This window comes from Leiobunum rupestre, chromosome 6 (genome assembly GCF_980474605.1).
Source record: "Leiobunum rupestre chromosome 6, qqLeiRupe1.1.hap1, whole genome shotgun sequence".
NCBI lineage: Eukaryota > Metazoa > Arthropoda > Arachnida > Opiliones > Sclerosomatidae > Leiobunum > Leiobunum rupestre.
In genome coordinates, this window is record NC_143389.1 from 39,536,279 (window position 1) to 39,557,543 (window position 21,265).

General features: G+C 37.2%; 1 protein-coding gene across 1 annotated transcript in view; it reads left to right on the top strand.

The window, feature by feature from the left end:
* Positions 1-21,265, top strand: part of LOC149940894 (nephrin-like) — a 207,764-nt gene that overhangs the window by 116,747 nt on the left and 69,752 nt on the right. Inside the window, exons 4-7 of the mRNA XM_090179386.1 lie at positions 1,990-2,047; positions 6,358-6,510; positions 13,985-14,158; positions 16,643-16,933. Of these exons, the coding sequence (XP_090035512.1) occupies positions 1,990-2,047; positions 6,358-6,510; positions 13,985-14,158; positions 16,643-16,933 (676 nt within the window). The remainder of the gene's footprint in view (positions 1-1,989; positions 2,048-6,357; positions 6,511-13,984; positions 14,159-16,642; positions 16,934-21,265) is intronic.

Here is a 21,265-nt window from a genome sequence, read left to right on the forward strand (position 1 = left end):
CCAGTCATACCACTAATTATTCTCAAATTTTCTTCAAAGTACTTTAATGTTTCTTATTTTGAAAATTTATTACCATCTGAAAGAGCGAAAAAAGTCCCCTTTTTTAACTTACTTTTACGGCTTTTCCTTTGATTATTTAATTGTAAAAAAAAAAAAATAAATAATTTTACGTGATAAATTTTATCGGTTGTTCATTTACTTCTAGTATTATAAATCTACCGCTTAAGATAAATAAACTTTTGCCTATTAAATTTTAATGGTCATTGTAAATTAAATTTCATTTAATATTTGAAAGGTTTCCAAAACTATTTAAAGAATTTATTTTATAATATATTCGTTTGTTTTTGGTCTGGTAAATTCTACCACAAAATAAATATATACGCTATCAATAAATTACAACGTTTAAGCGTAAACTGCGAATGGCAATTAGATTTAATTCCAAAGCGACGAGGTAAATATTTCCCAATTCCTCCATTATTTGCGTAAATAAGAATCGCGTTCAATTCCCAAGTTCGTGTTCAATGGCGCTTTTATTTGAAAAATGGCTGAGTTTAACGCGAAATGGCGAATCATGCTGGTTTGGCGAAATTCCGTGCCGATTTCAATCAAATTTTCCGACGATAGAGGGAACGATGTACGTCAGACGTATAGTATCAAAACGGCCTGTTGTAACTCTTATTATTCGGATTATATTAGAATGGGATGCGGATTATCCATTAAGGGTAAAGTCGTTAAGATTTTCCCCGCGTGCCGTATCCATTTTTGCTTCTTATTACATTTTTATATATACTTAGTCTCACGCAAAATGATCGTAAATAAGCGTGGAATAAAGAATAAAAAATAAAGTGGGTAAAAAATATGACACGATCTTCTGGTTCTCGGTTACTGGGAAAGTATGATCCGCTAAAGGGTGAAACGTCACTGTTTCATAACGGATAGGCCGCGATTCAAAGCCTTCTTTACCCCTTATCGGTATCGATTCTTTAGGAAAAGGTAAAGTTTGCTTCGGTAGCGAATTGTTAGGAGTACGAGGTGAGGCGAGGCTCGGTGTTGGGTTTTTTATTCGGTTTCCGCCTCTATCATGAATTGATAATGTCCCAGCTCTTCGAGATGAGCTACCCTCTAAGTAGTCTTCTCCGCGCTGCTTTCCGCTCCGGTAATCCCGATTGCAGCCTCCGTGTAAAAGAGTACCAGAGCGGGGTTACTGACCAAGCAAAGGCGAATAATTACATTATAGGCCTTTTATAGCAATCTCTCTTGGCACCATCTCTCTCATCCGTGCGGCCTCATTTTGGACCCTTTCATCGATTCGTTTCTCTTCTCTTTATCTCCTTCTCTCTCTATCCGGAAAAGAAAATAACCCATCTTCATTTTCCAACGGTTTTAAAAACAGCTCCCCCCTTTTTAGCTTCAAAGTGCCGAAATGTGATCGGCAACTTTAAACGTGTTTGTACAAAAAAGATTTTTCTGTCTTTTCCCAAATTTCTTCAATTTAAGGTTGGCCTAAGAATTAATTGGGGGAATTTAGTTGGAGATTGCCTAGGCTTAATTTTAACGAAAATAAAGCTGCATAAGTACAGTTTCGTTTTGCTTATTTTCAACTTTATAGGAAATAACAATGTTTTAATTGTACGCGATTAAAATAAATACATTGTAGCCTGGTGTTAATTAAAAACAAATATTTGTACGTGATCGAAAAAAAAGCAACGGTTACTTCGAAACTACCAAAATATCCCGGAGGTGTTTTACTATCGGTTTATGTTTATTAGCCGTTATCGATTAAAGATCAAACTTTTTACTTTGGTGCTTTTCGACCCGATATTTACGTCGCGAAATTTCGATTAAAATAAGTTAGATGGAGTTTGCGGATCTTTCTTGTTGATTTTTCTTGACTCTTAAAGAAAAAATTCTTTGAGAGCTTAAATATTTTTACAAGATATTTCTTTAAATAAACGCGAATATTTTGATGACGTTTTTCTCTTTTTGTAGGTGGGTCCAGCGGAGAGCCAATCTCCGATTAGGTCCTCCTGTAACTTAACCGTAACTGGTAAGTGATTTTAATATTCTATTTTTATACTCTTCTTTTAATAAAAAAAGCTTTGTAATTAGCGGTACTAATTAGGGTGGTGAAAGCTTACATAGCTAGCTAATGAACTATCTTTATTTTTCTTTATTTTAATTTAAAAATCCCTTTTTCGTGACTAATTGTTGGAAATGAACTAGAAAATCATTTGCAAAGATTAAGTAGCTTTTACCCCCCTCTTTTCGTAATTAGTGTAATGAGGAAAAATATCTCAAATCTTTCGTTCCTCTTGAGGGACCATTTTTCATGTCGCCGTAGCTTATCCAACGAGCCAGATTTTATTCAAAACACAAAGCGGTGAGGATAAGTCGATGCATCACGTGAAATCCAAACTTGATACAGGGTTGCCACACGTCAGGGAAAAGTCAGGGAATTTAAGAATGGACCTAAAAAGTCGGGGAAATGTCAGGGAATTTTTAGAATTTGTAAAAAGTCAGGGAATTAAATTTTATCTTGGCACTTTTTTAAGGTTATTTTTTAGACCAGATCTATGACAAATTCTATGATTATCATTTATTTCCTTGAAAGTGTGTCTAATTTTTTCAACATTGCAATAAACTTTTTACTGAAATATAAGTTCATTAAAATTTATTAACTTCTGATAAAAGTCAAATATAAAATAAAAAATTGGCCTTAAAATGTCAGGGAAAATCTCTTAAAATGGTCAGGGAAAACAAGGAATAGTCAGGGAATTTGAATCTCAAAATTTTGGGGCAACCCTGTGATACCTTTGCAGAGCGTTAGCTGAACCTTTAGCTTAACGGGTGGCGTATCGAGGGAATTGAATATGAGGACAGAAGAACGGGGGATAAAAGTACACATATCCTTCTTATTCAACGTTATGATTTCCTGGCTTGTTTCTCAGGTTGGCGCTGGTCGCACGCGAACAACCATTTTCATTCTATAATAGCGTCAGCATTTGTATACTCCAAATATTTAATATTTAATATTAACGAGAGTATTTATAATTAGGGGTTATTTACGAATTCACAACAGACGTGAATAAAATACGAAAATTATCGTCTGCTATAGGCTCAAAGGCTCCTGAAGGTATCGCGGACCAAGTTGGCAGTGGATTTTAATACGTAATAATACTCTAGAAGAATGTATACTAAATTATATAGAATTGTATATCCTTAACACGTGCTCAAATAACAAATAAATAATAACGATACTATTTTGAGGCCAGCCTTAATCCGACTAATCGTATTTGACTAATTGAACCTCATTTTAAGTCCCTACGTATTCCGTAAATTCGGCGTCTTGCGAAACGTTACAGCGAGAAAGTCGGGAATATTGCGTCAAATCGTATATTTTCGTGGCAAAATCGTACGAATATAAGACGTTCTAATTGGCCGATAATTATAAGCAACGGTGCAGTTTTAGAATATATGCTCCGAATAATTTGGACCAATTAACAGCACCTTCTGATTCAAAGAGCGAGATAGCCGGCGAAGATATTTAATTCGTGGTGGGATTTGTGAGATTTCCTCAATTTCGCCGTACATTCCTCGAACAATCTTACTAGATTTGGTAATACTTGGTCTTTATCAGGCCTCGAACAACCGCGGCTCTATTGTGTCCGCGGGACCTAGAGTGCGGCGTGTTCGGTTGTCCATCGTCGCGTCTTCCTGGGCTGACAATTCGGCTCGTCGTTATACGCCTATTGTTTCTAGGATTGTCCGCGGCTCTTTGTTCCGCGGAAATGTTGGATCAGCGCCCCATCTACCGTAAACTGTTTGAATCTTCGGAAGCCGTAAATTAGGCCTCGATGTTGAACTTGAGGAGGGCTACGAGTTCTGGTTTCTTAATTAAGCCTTGTTAAGTCGCCGGCAATATTGGCTTTATCTCGATTGGACGATTGCGTCTTCTCCGATTCGTTCGGTTTCCTATTCAATATTGGCTTTAGATTGGAAGCTAATTATTTCAGGTTGGGGAATTAAATGGACGCATTGCCCCGGATATTTATAGCCACGGCGGTATCTGTTTATATCACTATCGTCGTATAGAACGATTAGAGCTATTTCTAATTAGACTCTCGCGATTGTTTTTCACTTGAAAAAGTGACGCGGGTTATTGGAGGATGAATTTGCAATTATTTACGTTTCAATTATCTATTAACGTATCAAATTCACTCCTATTAACACTAATTAAGAGCTTAACTCATCAGGGATGGGGGGGAAATCGAAAAACGTTTTCCACAGTTGAGATATTCAAGTCGAGTAGGCGAAATCTAAAGGCCTATTTTCGCAAAACATTGTTAGCCAATAAAGCCAGGTTCACACTTACCCCTAAAATCGCTTCGTTTTAGATAACTAGTTTGCAAAACCAGCGTGAGAAATCGCTTCGTGTTGGTTAGGGAAGCAACTCGTCCAAGTCGGTTCGCTTAGAATCAGGGTTGGTCGATAATTATCAATGATAATTATCACGATAATTATCGATATTTATCCGATGAAAAAATCATGATAATTATCGAATTAAATTAAAATATCTGAAAACAGTTTTTAATTTAAAGTTAAATTTAATAATTTTAAAAGCAATATACAGCAGTATTAAGTATTTATGACATTTATGTAATGTTTTATGAATTTTATCAAATTTTAAACTTTAAAATTTGAAATATTTTTGAAACTTGAAAAGGAAATGTTGTTAATAATCGGATTTTTTTATTTTTCCGAAAAAATCCGATTTTTTGCCAATCCTGCTTAGAATCGCTTTCAGAACGACAAGGTGGGGAAATAAAATTGCTCGTATTTTCAAAAATAATACGAATAAAATTCTTAATTATGTCAACTAATATTACAGTATGTGGAGTAAACATGATTAACTAATTATTTTGGGATACATTTTAGTATTTTCAAAATTATGGTCATAATTTGAAATGACGTTAAGACTAGGCTATAAGCGAACCGGGGTGAAGCGATTTCGCAAGTGTGAACCAAGAATTACCGTCGGCGGTCATAACCATTGAGTTGGGAATATTAATCTAGAGGTCCAATCAAAACGTCGGATTTCAGTATTTCGCGAAACAAGTTTTTAAAAAATAAGAATACTGCCGTCTTCTCACAAATGACGAGAAAACTTTATCATTCTACAAGGTGGCGCCGTCTATCACTCAATGGTTCTTTTAAATAAGACGCGTTTTCCGGCAAATATATTTTTTTTTTCAAAAATAATGGATGGCACCACGGGTCATATGATATCGTTTTCTCGTCATTTTAGAGGAGACGGCACATTCGTAATTTTCAAAAATTTGTTTCGTGGGGAGCAGATTTGATTGGATCTCTATATTAATATTTCCAACTCAATGGTCAAAACTGGTTTTTAAGCTCTAGTGTGACTGTGGCTTAAGAGTCACAAGCCGAGTTGCCCCGTGTAAATGGAGAAAATATTTACACAACATATTGACCACACATTTTTGTTCACTACGCTTTAAAAAATGACCGTTTCTATTAACCGAGGCTTAGCTGTAATATTTAAATCGAGTATTTTTCGTACACATCATTTTGATTGAACAAAACTTAATTAGAATATTATTTTTCCCACCTTTATTATCGAAATTTAACATATTTTGTAGTAGTAGACGAATTCGTTTAAAGGGGAACGGTCAAGCTTTAACCAGTTACATAGCCCTATAGCCCATTAAAAACTAAAATTTATGGTGAAAACCGCATCAAAAAATATTAAGTGGTTAATTTTTAATAAAATAAAGAAATTTCGGGAAATTGAAAAGCGCGCGTCCGCTTCGACACCTGGTGAGAAATCGGTGAGACAGAATAACAACACAAAAGCGCGGCGCGTTCCAGCAACTTATACGAGACCTAAGCCCCTAAATTGCGCGATTTTAAAAGTTAGGATACTGCGCAAATAGCTCGCTAAGGTGCTGCTGGCGCTGGCGATACACCTTAAGATGGCGGCGAAAATTCAAACCCAAATACTTTTTAGGCCAAAAACTATTTTTTCAAGACAAAATAAGGTACGTGTAAGTATCTTAAACGTCTTGTTGATCTTTTGATATGCAAATAAGGTGATATTTGGAAAAGCTTGGCCGTTCCCCTTTAAGAATTACAAATAATTGTATTCACCGGTTTACGCTCTAAATCTCGCAAACAATGTTATGAACCGAGTTTCGTTTCACGTTTCAAGTGTACGATAAAATTGTAGTGATCGATCTGTAAAATTAAATTTATTTTATTTTTTTTCGTTAGCGATATTTTGGACTCGTTGCAGACGGCATTGAATCTAATATTAATGTATATCTTTTTCGCGTGTAGTTCCTCCGACAGTGGTGAAAATCAACGGTAAAACGGGCCACAATCTGATCGAAATCAAAGAGAGCCAGAAATTGGAATTGACGTGCGAAGCCGGCGAGAGCAAACCTCCCACCGCCCTCAAATGGTACAGGAAAACCACCGAACTCATCTCCGGTAAGTCTCGGACACTCTTACCAATCTCGCCAGACTTCCCGAGTACCGGTTCTAAGGCCGTTGTTCATAATAACCCGGTACCGTATCTACTCTCATATTTCGAATCCAATTTCCCATTCCTACACGCGATGCTGATAAGGCGTTTTTACACCTAACGTTATCGAGATTACCATTAGCACCGCCGATATCTTTCGGACGGTTCTCCAAAAATATAAAACTCGCCTTATAGTCCAAATAAAATGAAAATAGGTCAATGTTTTTGTCCGTATTAAAATATGTTCAATCGTAAAGTAATAACGATAAGTATGACAATTATTTAAAAACAGATGGTGTCTAAAGACTACGGCCTGCGGAAAGGTCAAGCACTTATATAGTACTAAAATGCTAAGAGACCTCTCGCTCGGTGTCTGCTAAGTGTCAATTCCGTATTTTATGTTAGGCTTAGACGCCCCGAAATTTATCTAGACCTTTATATACATTTCTTATATCTATGCTTGCTAGTTCGATTGCGAGTCCTAGTCGGGGCTTGCATAGAGTGTCACTGTAAAGAAAGCTTAATTAGAAAATTAGCGTTAAAACCATAGAAAGTGTCTTACTTATGTCTATTTTGTTCCTTCTGGTTAAATTAAACATAAATATGTATACAGGATGTTTCAAAAGGTTATGCAAAAATTGGAAGGAGTTGTAGGGGGTGAGTTGAGAAGTATGCCCGTTTTTCCCCCATTTTCCTACGATGCGTTAAAAGAGCGCCAGAGAGCTTCAAAGTGCGGCCTACTAGCCCCTGGATGTAGGCTGCGACAAAGGCAAAACCAAGCAACAGGGAAATGCGAACATTAAGGTTTGGGTTCGTGTGATCGGTAAAAAAGGACTTTGTAAACAAAACGAGGTAACCAGCGTAAAAAAGTAAACTTAAACAGTATTTAAAGTCCCTGCTGCTTGGTTTTGCGCTTGTGACAGCTTAATTCCAGGGGCTAGTAGGCCACACTTTGAAGCTCTCTGGCGCTCTTTTAACTCATCGTAGGAAAATGGGGAAACACAGGCATACTTCTCAACTCACCCCCTACAAATCCTTAAAATTTTTGCATAACCTTTTGAAACACCGTGTATAAATATTAAACGATCGTATATTTTCCAATATGTTACAAATTTTGGAGATCCCCGTGCAAGGCACAAGAAATAACACAAGCAATTTAAATACGTAATGTAAAACTTTTAATCGAAGACCTAAGTTTGTAATTTCACCTCTAAACACGTATACGATATAATATCGTTTCACCGAAATAGGCTTAACGTCTTCTTCAAACTTTTTGCTCTTCTTAAAACCAGAATAATATGTGGCTGAAAACGATGTGGATATTTTCCGGAAAAGTTCGAACAAGTAATTTACGCGCTGGTCGTGGCTTTTGCAGTCTTTTTATCTCCCCAGAAATGCTCGCGAGGAAATTGAAGATGCGGTGAATTTTAATGATTTTTTTCGCCTTTGGAGCGAGTTTGGAGTAAGCCTCGGAATTTTCACTCCATTTCTCTCCCTCCGTCAGACCCCTCGCGGAAAAGCGAGATTTCTTTTTCTAATCCCGCTAAAAAAAGTTGAAGTAGGCAGTGGCACCTGGATGTCATCTCAATTTCCACGCCCGCTCTACCACACTTTATACTTTTCCTCAGCCACCGGCGGGTCCCCTCTCGTCCCATCTTTTCTTGGCCCACACTTTGTCCAGACTGGCACTCTATCTTCGCCATCATCTCTTCAAATTTTGAAGACTCGATCGTTCGTCGAATCTTCCTAAATAAATTACTACCTACATTTTCCGTGTTCGCTCTTACAGGAAGTTTGGAATCGAGAACGTTTCAGTATCAGCTGGGTCCTATTTTCTAACGTATATTTTTATTTATAATACGGGTTCGTGTAAAGATTTTAAATTATTTAAATTTCCAGAAAAATATATCGATATTTTAGAAAATTTTAAATTCCAAGTTTTCGACTAAATATTGTTATACACGGTTTTGTATTTATTCATAAAAGATAGACATTTTTGTTTATTCGAATATATATTTGCTTAGAAGTTGTTCGTCTTTTTATTTTTTATAGAAAAAAAATATTGTAGGCCTAAACCTTAAGGAAATTCAATTTTATATTTTTTTGGTATATTTATGTGGAAATGATGTCAAACGCCTCTTTTGGGTCAACGCGAGAAAGTTAACAGTTGAGCGTCGACAGTTTTCTTACATATATATCGTCTATTTATGCAATTCTTTAAGGCGAGTTCACACTACCTTGTCTACAATTTTTTAGTCCTAGCAAATAAAGCGTGCGAATAAAAGTGTGTGATAAACGTTCGACATTTTACCCCATCGTGTAGTGTCAATATATTTTATAATGCTAACAAAATCTGAGCTCAAACCTATCGACCAAAACTAGTAAACGCCATTTTAAAAAGGTTTAGTTAGTAGTTAATTTTATGTTTTGGAAATAGCCAATTAGGTTTAACCAGAAATAAAAATATTAGGCTCGCTTTATAGAACAAAGAAAGGACTATCACCGTAATTATTTTCAGAATTATGGCGTAACCAGGGTTTAGTTCGGCACAGAAATTTATGGTGAATTCGTAGGACCTGTAAATATTTTTTTCGAGCATGCGAAAGTACACATTTAATTAAAATATCAGATATTACCATAAGTCTATAATATTGTTCCATACGTTTGTCACTTTGGTGAATATTTTACTGAGAGCTAATAACGGAGTGACGTAATCACCAGAAGAAAATCTCCCCCTAGCGAGGCGCTGTCAAAGGCTACGTGTGACGCGTTAGCAAGCGGACGCAAAACGGCGATGAAGCCCGTAATGCAGTCTGTCTTGCGAATAGCTCTCAGTAAACCTTTTGCATATGAAGAATAGGAAGTGCCACACTTATGTAACAATATTATACACACATGATATTACTAAAACCGTATTTACACGTGCGACTTGTATTATTTTTAAACAATAAATTATTGAATAGAAATTAAAACAACAAAGAGTTTATTATGTTTTAATAAAAATTTCTTGTGCACTTTTAACTCTTTGTTGTTTTAATTTCTATTCAATATATCTGCACAAATAGCTAAAAAATTCTTTAAATTAACAATAAATTAACTTTTAAAAACTAAACCCCAAATTTATTAAATTTTCCCTTTGAGCGTTAGTAAGCGTTATCCACGGAAACTTTCCCTCCAGGGGCTTCGTCGGGGGATTGTTTCTTTATTTTGTATTGCCTCCTTTTTGTTACGATATATTTCAAAATGAATATATTGCACTAAAAAAAATGATATATTGAACTTTATCGAGTGGTTTTACCGGTAAATTTACCAATATTTTTATGAAGCAAAACCCCCCAAAAAATATTTTGATAAACTTCAAATAAAAGAAGAAACAATTACAAAATTACATTCGACCAGAAAACCAAATCAGTTTCCCCGTTTAAAACTCCGAATTTGCGGCACGGTGATTTTACGTTCCATCCGTGTAATTGTATTTCTATGGGGGTTATCTAGGAGGTTAAATGAAACCTAAAGCTATGTTAAAATAACAATACTATTTTAATAATTATTGTGACCAATATTTTGATTAAATAAAAAAATTAATGGTAAATTCCCATCACTAGTCCTCCGCGCACCAGGGAGTAAAGTTACGTAAAAACGTAATTAGCGTAATGTCAATAAAGTTAGTTCCATTAATAAGGTTTATGTCGTTTATGAAGTATAATTAGTTTACGCGGGGCAAATTCGCGTGTTGGGAGTTGTTTGGGTCCGAAATTGCGCGTACAACAAATAGAACGGAGTAAAAGGTTCTTATCCACAGAGAGAGAGAGAGAGAGAGAGAGTGGAAATGGAAGAGGAGGCGGACAGTTTGTCGAAGAGAGGAGCCGTGTTCGGAACCCGAGGAAGTGAATTGCAGGAAGAGAGAGGAGACGAAATAAATCGATCTTCCAATAACCCGATGGCCGCGTCTTTTCCCTCAGATTTCTCAGAGAAGCGAAGGAAACCTTTTATGTAGATGCGTCCTCTTTATCAAAGCGTACCTCCAACAGCCGCGCGAGATAGCAAAGGCCCTAATGTCTCTTATTACTCTTCTGTATATATAATACATATCCCTAAAGCGGTTCCGCGCTACTTTTACTATCTGCTAATGAGTTTGTAACGTATTTTCGAGAAATAAGTGCTTTTAGAAGTAATCGCTCAGAAACTGAGAAGCGTCGATTTCTCCCGCCCAAAGACGTACCGGGGACAAGTACCCCATCGAAAGACGACGAAGTTGGCCGCTCTTCGTTCTCTTCACGCGAATATAAAAGCCGGATCGGGTCCAGCGTTTGTTCGTCAAACAAATCCGGTAATTCGAAACCAACCCGTCCTCCATTATCTTATTCGAATCTTCATTTATTCATAAGACTATGTTGATGTGGACCAATAATAATGATTATAATTTTCTCGACTCTTCCGAATCTCTCTGGCTATTCGTTATATAATATAGTGCGAAGGAAATAATTTTCATCCGGGACAAGCGGGAAATTCGTGACTTTATAAGATTTTAAGATTCTGTATGAAGCTCTTGTCCTAATGGTAGCGGTCCTTCAGTTGATGACAGCTAGGAGCAACAAACACAGCAACCCACACAAGGGCTACGTTCAGTAGCTTGCAACAAATTAAACGTTGCAGGATTTCGGAACCGGTTTTCTACTATACGCTTTTTTCCATTTCCGGTGTGACGTAGCGTTGCTGAACCGTTGCTGAAACATTTGAACCTGCTCTTCCAGCCGGTTTCTTCGTTGTTAAACGGAATCGTGACGTCACAGCACGCGGGAAGGCTAGCTGCGGACGACAGAGCAGACGATACTTTATAAAAATTACAACAATCGTAAAAAAGCGTTCAACAGGACAGGATAAAAAGTCTCAACGGAATCAACGCAAACGTAAGACGGTATAAGACCGTTAAGCTTCACTGAACGTAGCCAAGGAGACCGCAACCCCTCAAAAATCGTGCATTTTCTTGTGTACATTTTTCATTGGTTAGACGCTTTTAGGGGAAAATTCGGGAATTGTCTTTTCCCCCGCCCGTAAAACGTTCAGCGAAGAGGATCGTCCAATGAAATTTGTACACAACACTACCTTAGCGTGTTTAAAGGCTAGCCGCGTTCTCCTCGTGTTTATTGTTCCTAGATGACAGGTAGTAATTGGCAAAAGATAATTTTGGTTTAACAATTGTTTGATCGTTTGGAGGCTTAATTATACATTCCGATGAATTGTCATGTTTTTGGCATTTAATTAAAAAATTCATTTTAAAATTAATCGTTTTGGATTTCGATTACTTGGATTGTACCATAATTTGTAAATTTGACTTAAATAATAAACTGGAATGATTTCTGGGAAATAATTGATAACGTTCGGGATAAATATCGAAACCACTCAAACAAAACCAGTTTTCCGCCACTAATTACGTAATTAGAAGTGAAATATTGGTTCCACCAAGCAGAGAGATTTTTCAAAATGAGAGATAATTTGATGCCATCAAAAAAGATTGGTTTCTTCTTCCATTTTGGGGGGAAACTCAAAAAGTTAAAATTCATCATTTCATCCAACCAATTGGGTTGAGAGAAGTTTCAGGCGATTAATAAATTTGGTAATTTTCCCCTCTTTTTGACCGAAAATTTCACGTAATAGTACCATTTTTTCATTCAAGTAATTACTAAATATATATGCAACCTTATATTTCAAAGAGGAAATAATTGTTACCCTAACCGTCACTTTTAAAGTTTAAAATCGTAATATGACAAATTATATCAATTATCCTTTTTTTAATGCTGGCACTCAGGTCTAAATAGTTTAAATTTTATAATATTAGTGACCTTCTTATAATTTTGGTTGAAATAAAATTACACTACAGATTGCACTTCTACCCGAGATCTAACAACAATTTATTAAAATTACAATAAAACATAATATCAGTTTTATTTGAATTTTTCGTCGAGAAAGGTGAGACACAAATTAGTTTTTCTCTAAAATGGGAAAGGAAGTTTAAAGTTTATTAATCATACCATAAGTAACATAATAATAATAAAAGTATGACACTTCCTATTGCTTTAAAGCTAATTTTCTAACCGAACCTTTTTTCGGCACTGATACTCTCTTCAAGCTGTGACTTGGACTCGCGACGTACCGTTTTGATAAAAATTAAAGCCTAATATCGGAGAGCACGTTCTGGAGTCGCGAGGGGCTTTGGCTATGTTTTGAAGCCCGAGTGCGAATCACGCGAGATAAAAAAACATGAGCTCGTGGCGCTGCGAAAAACTTTTTTATTTTTAACAGTTTAGCCTAATATTCCGCCTATCTATCGGTAACCAGATATTTCGGCTTAGCGGAAGTCTCGCATATTTTAGACACTAGAGGTCTCTGTGCTAAGAAAACATCTTGATTACGCAATAACTATGAAAATCAGTTTGGTTGTAAATCTCGTTAATTGTCATATACTTATTATTATTATGTTACTTATGATCATATGTATTTCTGCTGTAAACAAAACCTAAAAACTTGTTTTGTGCACCCATTAACGAAGAAACGTCAATGAGAAAACTTTCCTTTATTGTCATCCAATTTCTGTTGGAATTATTGTACTGGTATAAACGTTTCACTAGAGAACTACAGATCTCAGGTTCAAAATGACAAATTTTATATTCATGCAATAGACGCTTATTTAAAACCCATTCAGTAATTCACTAGGAAGTCAGGACTCGTTTTCTAAAAGCCAAAAAACGAGGCATTGGCGAGATCAAAGAGGTGAAACGTCGAAGCTAAGAACTTCATGTGTTTGCCTAACCTTGAATAATTAATGAATAGGGATATTCCAGTTTAGCAAAACCCCGGAAACCTGTGCTAATGGTGCTCTAGCGACGAGAAAATGCAAAGCTATATCTGCCCAAGCGTGAAAAATGGGCCGCAGAATAGATTCAGAAAAGAGGTACACCTGGCGCTTTTTTTTAGAAATGATTTTTGCGTACATTTTTCAAACAGGTGGCATAGTTTACGCAGAAAAAAAGTGTGCCCCGTTTTACGCGCATGCGCAGACATTGTTACCCCTATCTTTCACAATAGAGCACCATTAGCGCAAAAAGTTCCGCCAGCGAGAAGAATTTCTACGAGACCGGAATATCCCTATGCGTTAATTAATCCAAGGCCTAACTGATATTTTTTGCGTCAACGAGACAAAATTTTGTTAGGCCTAACCTAACGCTCGTCTTTTGAAAACTTAAAACCAGCAAATTACGTGTATATAAATTGAACGTCGAACCTAGTTGATTTGGTATGCCTTGTTACGTAATGTAGCTGGCTTCTTTGGCTAGCCATCCTGAAAAAGAGTGTCTTTTATGATATTTGCGTGGTTATTTAACTTGACTTTGAACTGTCCAGCCGCTTATAATTGGAATGATTATCGTTTTGCAATTGCAGAGGCGACTCGATTGACTGTATCTCGAGCGACGAAATGCAGCCGCTGCCGCATCACTTCCAACACCGTTGTCTTGTACCCGAAAGCCACGGACAACGGCACCTTGTACAGCTGCGAGGCGAGTCACAAGGCTTGGAAACATCCCATGAAAGCGTCCACCGTTCTCAGTGTTTGGCGTAAGTATACTGTACGATCACGCGCCAGAGGGCGATAGCGAAGATGTTAGGCCCAGAAGCTTCCAAACGGGGATATCTTCTAACGGATAATAGATGAGAACAGAGTTCCCAACTTGGTATTTCACTGGTGAGCCCTTCTCGCTTATGGATATTTGGACCAGACGAACAACCATTACGTCTTAACATTACCCCCCTCTCGGACACCGAACCTAGCTAGTTAACCCGTAAATAGACGATCGTTAATCCGCCCGCAATACTAAATTAAATGGAAATGAGGGCGCTCTAATCGTATTATTGTCGTTCCGCTATTAGACGTCCATTACTACGTGTGGGGAGGGGAGGGCCGGTTGACCCCGATATGATTATATAACTCCCAATCTTCCCTCGTCGAAAGAGAGATTCGAGATGAGTACCTCTATTAAAGGAATAATACGGAACTCGGTCTAAGCTCTTTCGCGAGTATGGAATATGTATACGAATATTGCGGGGATATCGACCAATTACCGATAGATGTCACTGACGGTCATTATTCGGAGTTTGCCCTCTCGAGGAAGATATAGTTTATTACGAGGGTAAATGAGGTTTCCGTAATAGTTCGATACGTGTAAATATTCGATGCTGTCCCTCCCCTCTAAGTACCAGCAGTCGGCCCCAAATGATCTGTCTATGACTCTACAAATCGATAAGACGTATTTAAGACGTTAGTCCTTCTTCGCCAAAAGGGACTTGGCAGTGCTACGTCACAGTTTTTTTTTCAATAGTTTTTATCGTGGGGAGAAAAATATGACCACAATGGCGGCCATGGCCAAAGCTACGGAGTGCCAAGTCTCTATTGACTTCGTGGATTTTTGGTTTCGATGGCCATAGTACTGCCATGCAAAGCGCAAAAACATTAACGACCAAATTTTCGATTTAAAGATTTTGGTTTTATTTCACCTTATTTTATACGTTAAATTCAATTTTGAACTAATTTTTGAATTTAAAATTTTTGTTCTTGGAGAAATGACTTGTTGCAAAACGCATTATTTTAGGTTTTTGCATTATTTTCAAACCAAAAACGCATTCATGTATTTATTTCGAGGGGTTGGACATTTACCAAAATCCAGTACACTTTGTCTAAAATCGCAAAATCCTTAAACTCTATCTATGGTAAATTAACATTGAAATCCCAAAATCACTTCAAAAAGTAATGAAAAAATCGCCAAAATCTCTACGAAATCCAAAAATCCCGTACAAAATAATGGCAACCAATGAGATGACAGTGTGATTTGATTGTTTTTAGGAGGAAAGAGTTAATAATAATAATCAGCTAGGCTAATACCCAAGGCACCACCATAGGCGAGGGGTCGGACATTCCCAAAAAAAGCGTACGGGATTTAGAAATCTCTGTGATTTCGCGATTTCGTCAAAGATTTCGCGATTTCGTCAAAGATTTCGCGATTTCATCAAAGATTTCGCGATTTCATCAAAGATTTCGCGATTTCGTCGGAGATTTCGCGATTTCATCAGATTTCGCGATTTCGTCAAAGATTCGCGGTTTCATCGGAGATTTCGCGATTTCGTCGAAGATTTCGCGATTTCATCGGAGATTTTGCGATTTCATCAGATTTCGCGATTTCGTCAGATTTCGCGATTTCATCAGATTTCGCGATTTCGTCAAAGATTCGCGGTTTCATCGGAGATTTCGCGATTTCGTCGAAGATTTCGCGATTTCATCGGAGATTTTGCGATTTCATCAGATTTCGCGATTTCGTCAGATTTCGCGATTTCATCAGATTTCGCGATTTCGTCAAAGATTTCGCGATTTCATAATATTTCGCGACTTCGTCAGAGATTTTGCGATTTCGTCAAAGATTTCGCGATTTCATAAGATTTCGCGATTTCGTCTAAGATTTCATGATTTCGTCTTAGATTTCGTGATTTCGTCAAAGATTTCGCGATTTCGTCAGAGATTTTGAAATTTGGTCAGAGATTTTGCGATTTCGTCAGGGATTTCGCGATTTCGTCGGAGATTTCTTGCGAAGTGTACGGGATTTTGTACAAATGTCCGACCCCTCGACCATAAGCCTAAGTCATCAAGCGACTTTTAAAGCCATTAATTCCGGTGGCCGGGTTACAATGCGTAGGAGGGTGGTGGCCAGCCCTGCGTGCCACTGTTAGAGCGCTAAAAATCGATAGCCATTCTTCCTAATTATAAATAAATTATTCTTGGGCTTACGTAGACATTTAATCCGGCAAGAAAAAGCAAAGGTCTTACAACATTCTTAATTCCCATGTATTTCCGAAATAGGGTTTTGGGTCGATGTCGCGATAGTTCCTGGTAGAAGGTAATAGAGATACGGCGCCCGCCATCGTCTCAACTTGTTTCTTCATTTTTTGATGGATTTCTTATTTTTTCTTCCTTTTTTCCTGAACATCCTTTTCTCCCTTCGTTCGATATTCTACGGTGACGAAAAATCGTCGACGTCCTCACGTCCAATATAGACAAGCCTTCTTTTCCGGAGATCTCGGGCTATCGAGAAGGGGATGTCCTTTACGCCGGCGACTCGCTGACGCTGAGTTGCGTCTGCCGGGGCGGAAACCCCCTCCCCAGCGTCATTTGGTACAAGGACGACGTTCTGGACGATGACACCTACGTCGTCAGCGGACGCGACGTCGTCAACGTGCTGGCCTTCACCATCACTCCTGCGCGGAACAACGCCGTCTACACTTGCGAATCCAAGAGTGACTTCCTCAGGGAACCTTATCGCATTCGAGTCAAGTTGACCGTTTTCTGTAAGATATCCCTCTTTTCTCGCTTATTTGACTAAAGCACGGTTTTCTATCAGGCAAAAATTCCGTTGACGGGGGTTTTTGGCGTCGACGCGAATTTTTTTATTATTCCTAATGGGGTTTTGTTGCGTCGACGCGAAATTTTTTATTATTCCTAGCGGGGTTTTTTTGCTTCGACGCGATAAAATTGTATTAGGCCTAATGGGGTTTTTGCGTCAAAGCGAAAAAATTGTATTATTCCGAAACGGGTTTTTTTTGCGTCGACGCGAAAAAATTGTGTTATATCTAACGGGATTTTTTGCGTTGACGCAAAAACATTGTATTATTTCTGGCTGGTTTTTTTCTGCGTCGACGCGAAAAAATTGTATTATTCCTAATTTGGATTCTTTGCGTCGACGCGAAAAAATGGTATTCGGCCTTACGGAAATTTTTTGCGTCGACGCGAAAAAAATTGTATTAGGCTGGTTTTCCCCTAGTGCGCCTAAAGCGTTCATCCAACTTTGTGGCGTACCAGTGTTGTAGACAACGGGGGGTTTCCAGTTCCAGACCCCCCCTTGGGCCTACCTTTGACTGTACTAAATTTCCACCCCCTTCTCGACCCCGTCTTAACATTCACATTATTCGACCCCCCCCCCCTTGACGAATTTCTTGCTACGACACTGTGGCGTACAGTAGTTTTTACGCGCGTATGATCTAGCGTCTGCTACAGAAAAATTAAAAAGTCAGAAGAAAGTTTTTCTTAAATAAACTTATCGAAATATAAGCAAACGATGCAAAAATTATATCAAAATGCAAGTATCATTATTTATAAAGTCAAATTTACGAATAACGATGAGGAAAAACTAATAGCGTCTGCTTTAGCCGCTACCTATCTAGGTTTCAATGGTGAACCAAAGTTGGCGTTGCGATAGTTTTCGGTTCAAAATTCCCCTCAGTCAATTTTATAAACTTACCCTTCAATTTAAATCCGAGTGACTGAAATTCATTTTTCAAATTTTTTATCAAGTCAATTTATTTAAATCAGTTTAGTGTTCCTTCCGGCCAATAGGCTTTGGCTGAAACTTGATGGTATTTTCGCGCCTTCCTTCTCAATCTCTGTCCATTCTTCTTATACCTACTTTAGCTTTTAAATTATTGAGGCTCAAATCATGTAATGGTTTTTCCCAAATATTTTTCCGCCTATTCTATTTTATAGGGGTGCTTCAATTTCGTTGAAAGAGAGAGGGGCCTTTTTTTGTAGTGATATTGATTCGAAAGTGGATAACAGGATTAGGGGGTTAAAATGGCAGAATGAAATCGATTTATTTCGGCACCGCTACTTTTAGTCTGTCTTAGTCTTAATTTATACTCTAAAACCAACTTTACTATGGTTGATTTAACCCAAATTCTAAGAGGATTTTAGAAATTCGCGTTTGAATTTAATTTATAGTACCCTAAACTGTTACTTTTTAAAAATTACGCTTGTTTTTTAAACCGTAAATTCAAAAAATAATTAAATTTACGCCATTAAAGAAATTGTTATATTTTTTCAATTTAAATTATTTCAAAAACATTTATTTATCTCAAATTTAATTATTAATTAAAATTAATTAAATTAAAATGGTTTCAATTAGTATTGTATGACCGAGGCCTTTTTTTCGGAAATTTTTCCGTATTTTTCCGCAAAAAATAAAAACAGGTTTCATTCCATGATTAGTCTAATATATTGTTTGCAAAGTTAAATAAAGCAGCATTTTCGCCTCATTTTTTCGAATCTAAAAGTAAAACTAAACCTCTAGACTAGTTTAAACTGATTAACAATGTAACACTATTCATGTTTTGTAGTATTTTTACTGATATTCGACATTTTATATCAATAAAAAGTTAAAAACCTTAAAAACCATTTAAAGTAATTTATGTTTCAATTTTTTATTTTTCTGATTTTCCGTAAAATTTTCCGCATTTTATTTTTCGGGAAAACTAACAACACTAGTTTCTTTCAATAGTGAAAAATAACGTCAATTATTTTGTAGGGTTTAGCCTAGGCTCTGATATTTTGATAACAGGACCTTAAAGGAGAACTGTCAAAAATAAGAAAGATATTTATTTGGTGCCTATGACAGCGGGGTCTTCGCACCACACACTCCAAAATTACATAAAAGGTCTTAGCACCAGAACAAAGAAGAGGAAAAATTAAAAAACAAAAAAAGTACCAGCTACAAAATAACAAACGAAAATAGAAAAAACTGACAACAGACGAAATCTAATGACAGCCAATTAAAAAACTAGGCAAAACAAAGGTAGGAACTTAACATTAATTGATTTTCGCCACTTTAAAAATGTCACAAAGATCGTTAATAATCGCCAGGTCTCCATGCTGAACTGATTTTTTTACACCTAACATTGTTTAAAAACCATTTAAATCGATAGAGGACGTCCGAAAATGGTTATACAAAATATTTCATGTTAATATTGCCAGTATTTGATTTATTATTAGCAACCAAATTTCGTGTTTTATCCCTCCCAACTCGAGAATCTCAGGACCGCTTGGTTGAACCTACCTGCAGCGCCATCTCGTGAACGAAATATTTTCCCCCGGTTTTATCGTTTTTAGTCGGAATTGTCGTCTGCTAGTTATATTGGTAGATTGTAGTTAATCATGTTTTTAATACGCCTTACACGCCGCCCTTTCTCAAATTTTTGCCGCTTCATTCTTTTGGCGCTGCACGTAGGTTCCACCGCGATTTCTGAAATTTTTGAAGCCGTTTGATGTAGGTTGCGGAAAACGTAGCGTAACTTTTTAAATACTTTTCCAATAACTATAAAATTTAAGGGACTTAATTATTAATATATTTGCTATCTTTCTATAAAAAAAACCTCGTAAATTTTGTTTTGGTGACAGTTCTCCTTTAACCACGTTGCTTTATAGTACTACCTATTGAAGATCAAAAAGGATATCCGTGACCTCATACACTTCAATCGTTAAAAAAATACTATACTTTCCACAAAGCTGACAATCCTTAACTGAATAATAAGTATCAGTGAAATTTCTCCAAATCCAGAGAAACGAGACTATAGAGCCTTAGCTTTCAACAGGGCTGACTCTTTTCCGATTCTCAATTTATTTTAATTTGCCATTATGAAATCCAGCCAACTTCGGGGTGTGCCAGGAAATAAATTCTTTTTATCATTATAAATTAAAGCATCGCTGAGATCTTGGCCGAAAAGGGGGACCTGCCCATTCAATCCAATTGTATTTCGCTACCGGCGAAACGAAAACTCGCGAACCTCAATATCTCCATCGACCGAATCTCTTCATCTTAAAAGTGCTTCTAATGTTCTCCGTGGAAAGACAAAGGAAGAGGGAAAGGTTTCCTTTTCAATATTCCCTTGACATTTTAATTTTTAATCCACTAATAGGAAAGAGTCGTCGGGGATCGTTCGCACTGACGCTATACGAATCGAGCCAACTTTCGCTCGAATACTGTTATACGCGAACGCGGCCCTTTTCCATTTTGATTCGACTCGGCTCGAGATTGAAGGGAGGAATTTTAATGGCTTACTTTACGTTTCGCGTACGTCGTACGTGAGTAGACCGTACCGTTTGCCTGCCGTTATTTTCAACTGACAACTACGGGCTGGCTAACGAAGACGATGTTTTATTTTTGTCCATAAACTTTCTGCGCGGGAAATAAGCGTCTTTTCGGAAAATGAAGTCTTGTATAATAGAGAGATTAAGCCATTGCGCTAAAACGCGCGGGAATAACGAGTAGAACGGGTACATTTCACTACACGAATTATTTTATTACGATTATTTCTTTATTTACACTTAAAATGACCAAATTAATGGACCAAGCGCGTGCTAGATCGCGTTTTTCCTAATTCGAGAGTCGTCCGCTACTCAACTTTGGCGCTAGGAGTAGTGATGATCAAGGAAATGGGGAATCGTAATTAGTTTGACAAGGGTTGCGCGAGTTATTCTATCGTTTCTCATAGAAAGAAAATTATATTTATATTTTTTAATGACATTGCATGGTCCTCTAAAATTATTTCATATCAATTCCACAAATTTATGGGCTTTCTTTGGCGTCGAAACATGGGCGGCGCCATTGTTAATCACTATTTCCGCCATTATCACTCACCTAGCGGTGCTTCTACAAAATTTTCACTAAAATAATCAGCTAGGCTAATACCCAAGGCACTACCTTATGCCCAAGTCATCTAGAGACTTTAAACCCAGCCACCTGAATTAAAGGCTTTAAAAGTCGCTCGATGACTTAGGCCTAAGGTGGTGCCTTGGGTATTAGCCTAGCTGATTATTATTATTATTATTATTAAATGCCTTTAAACAGGTGG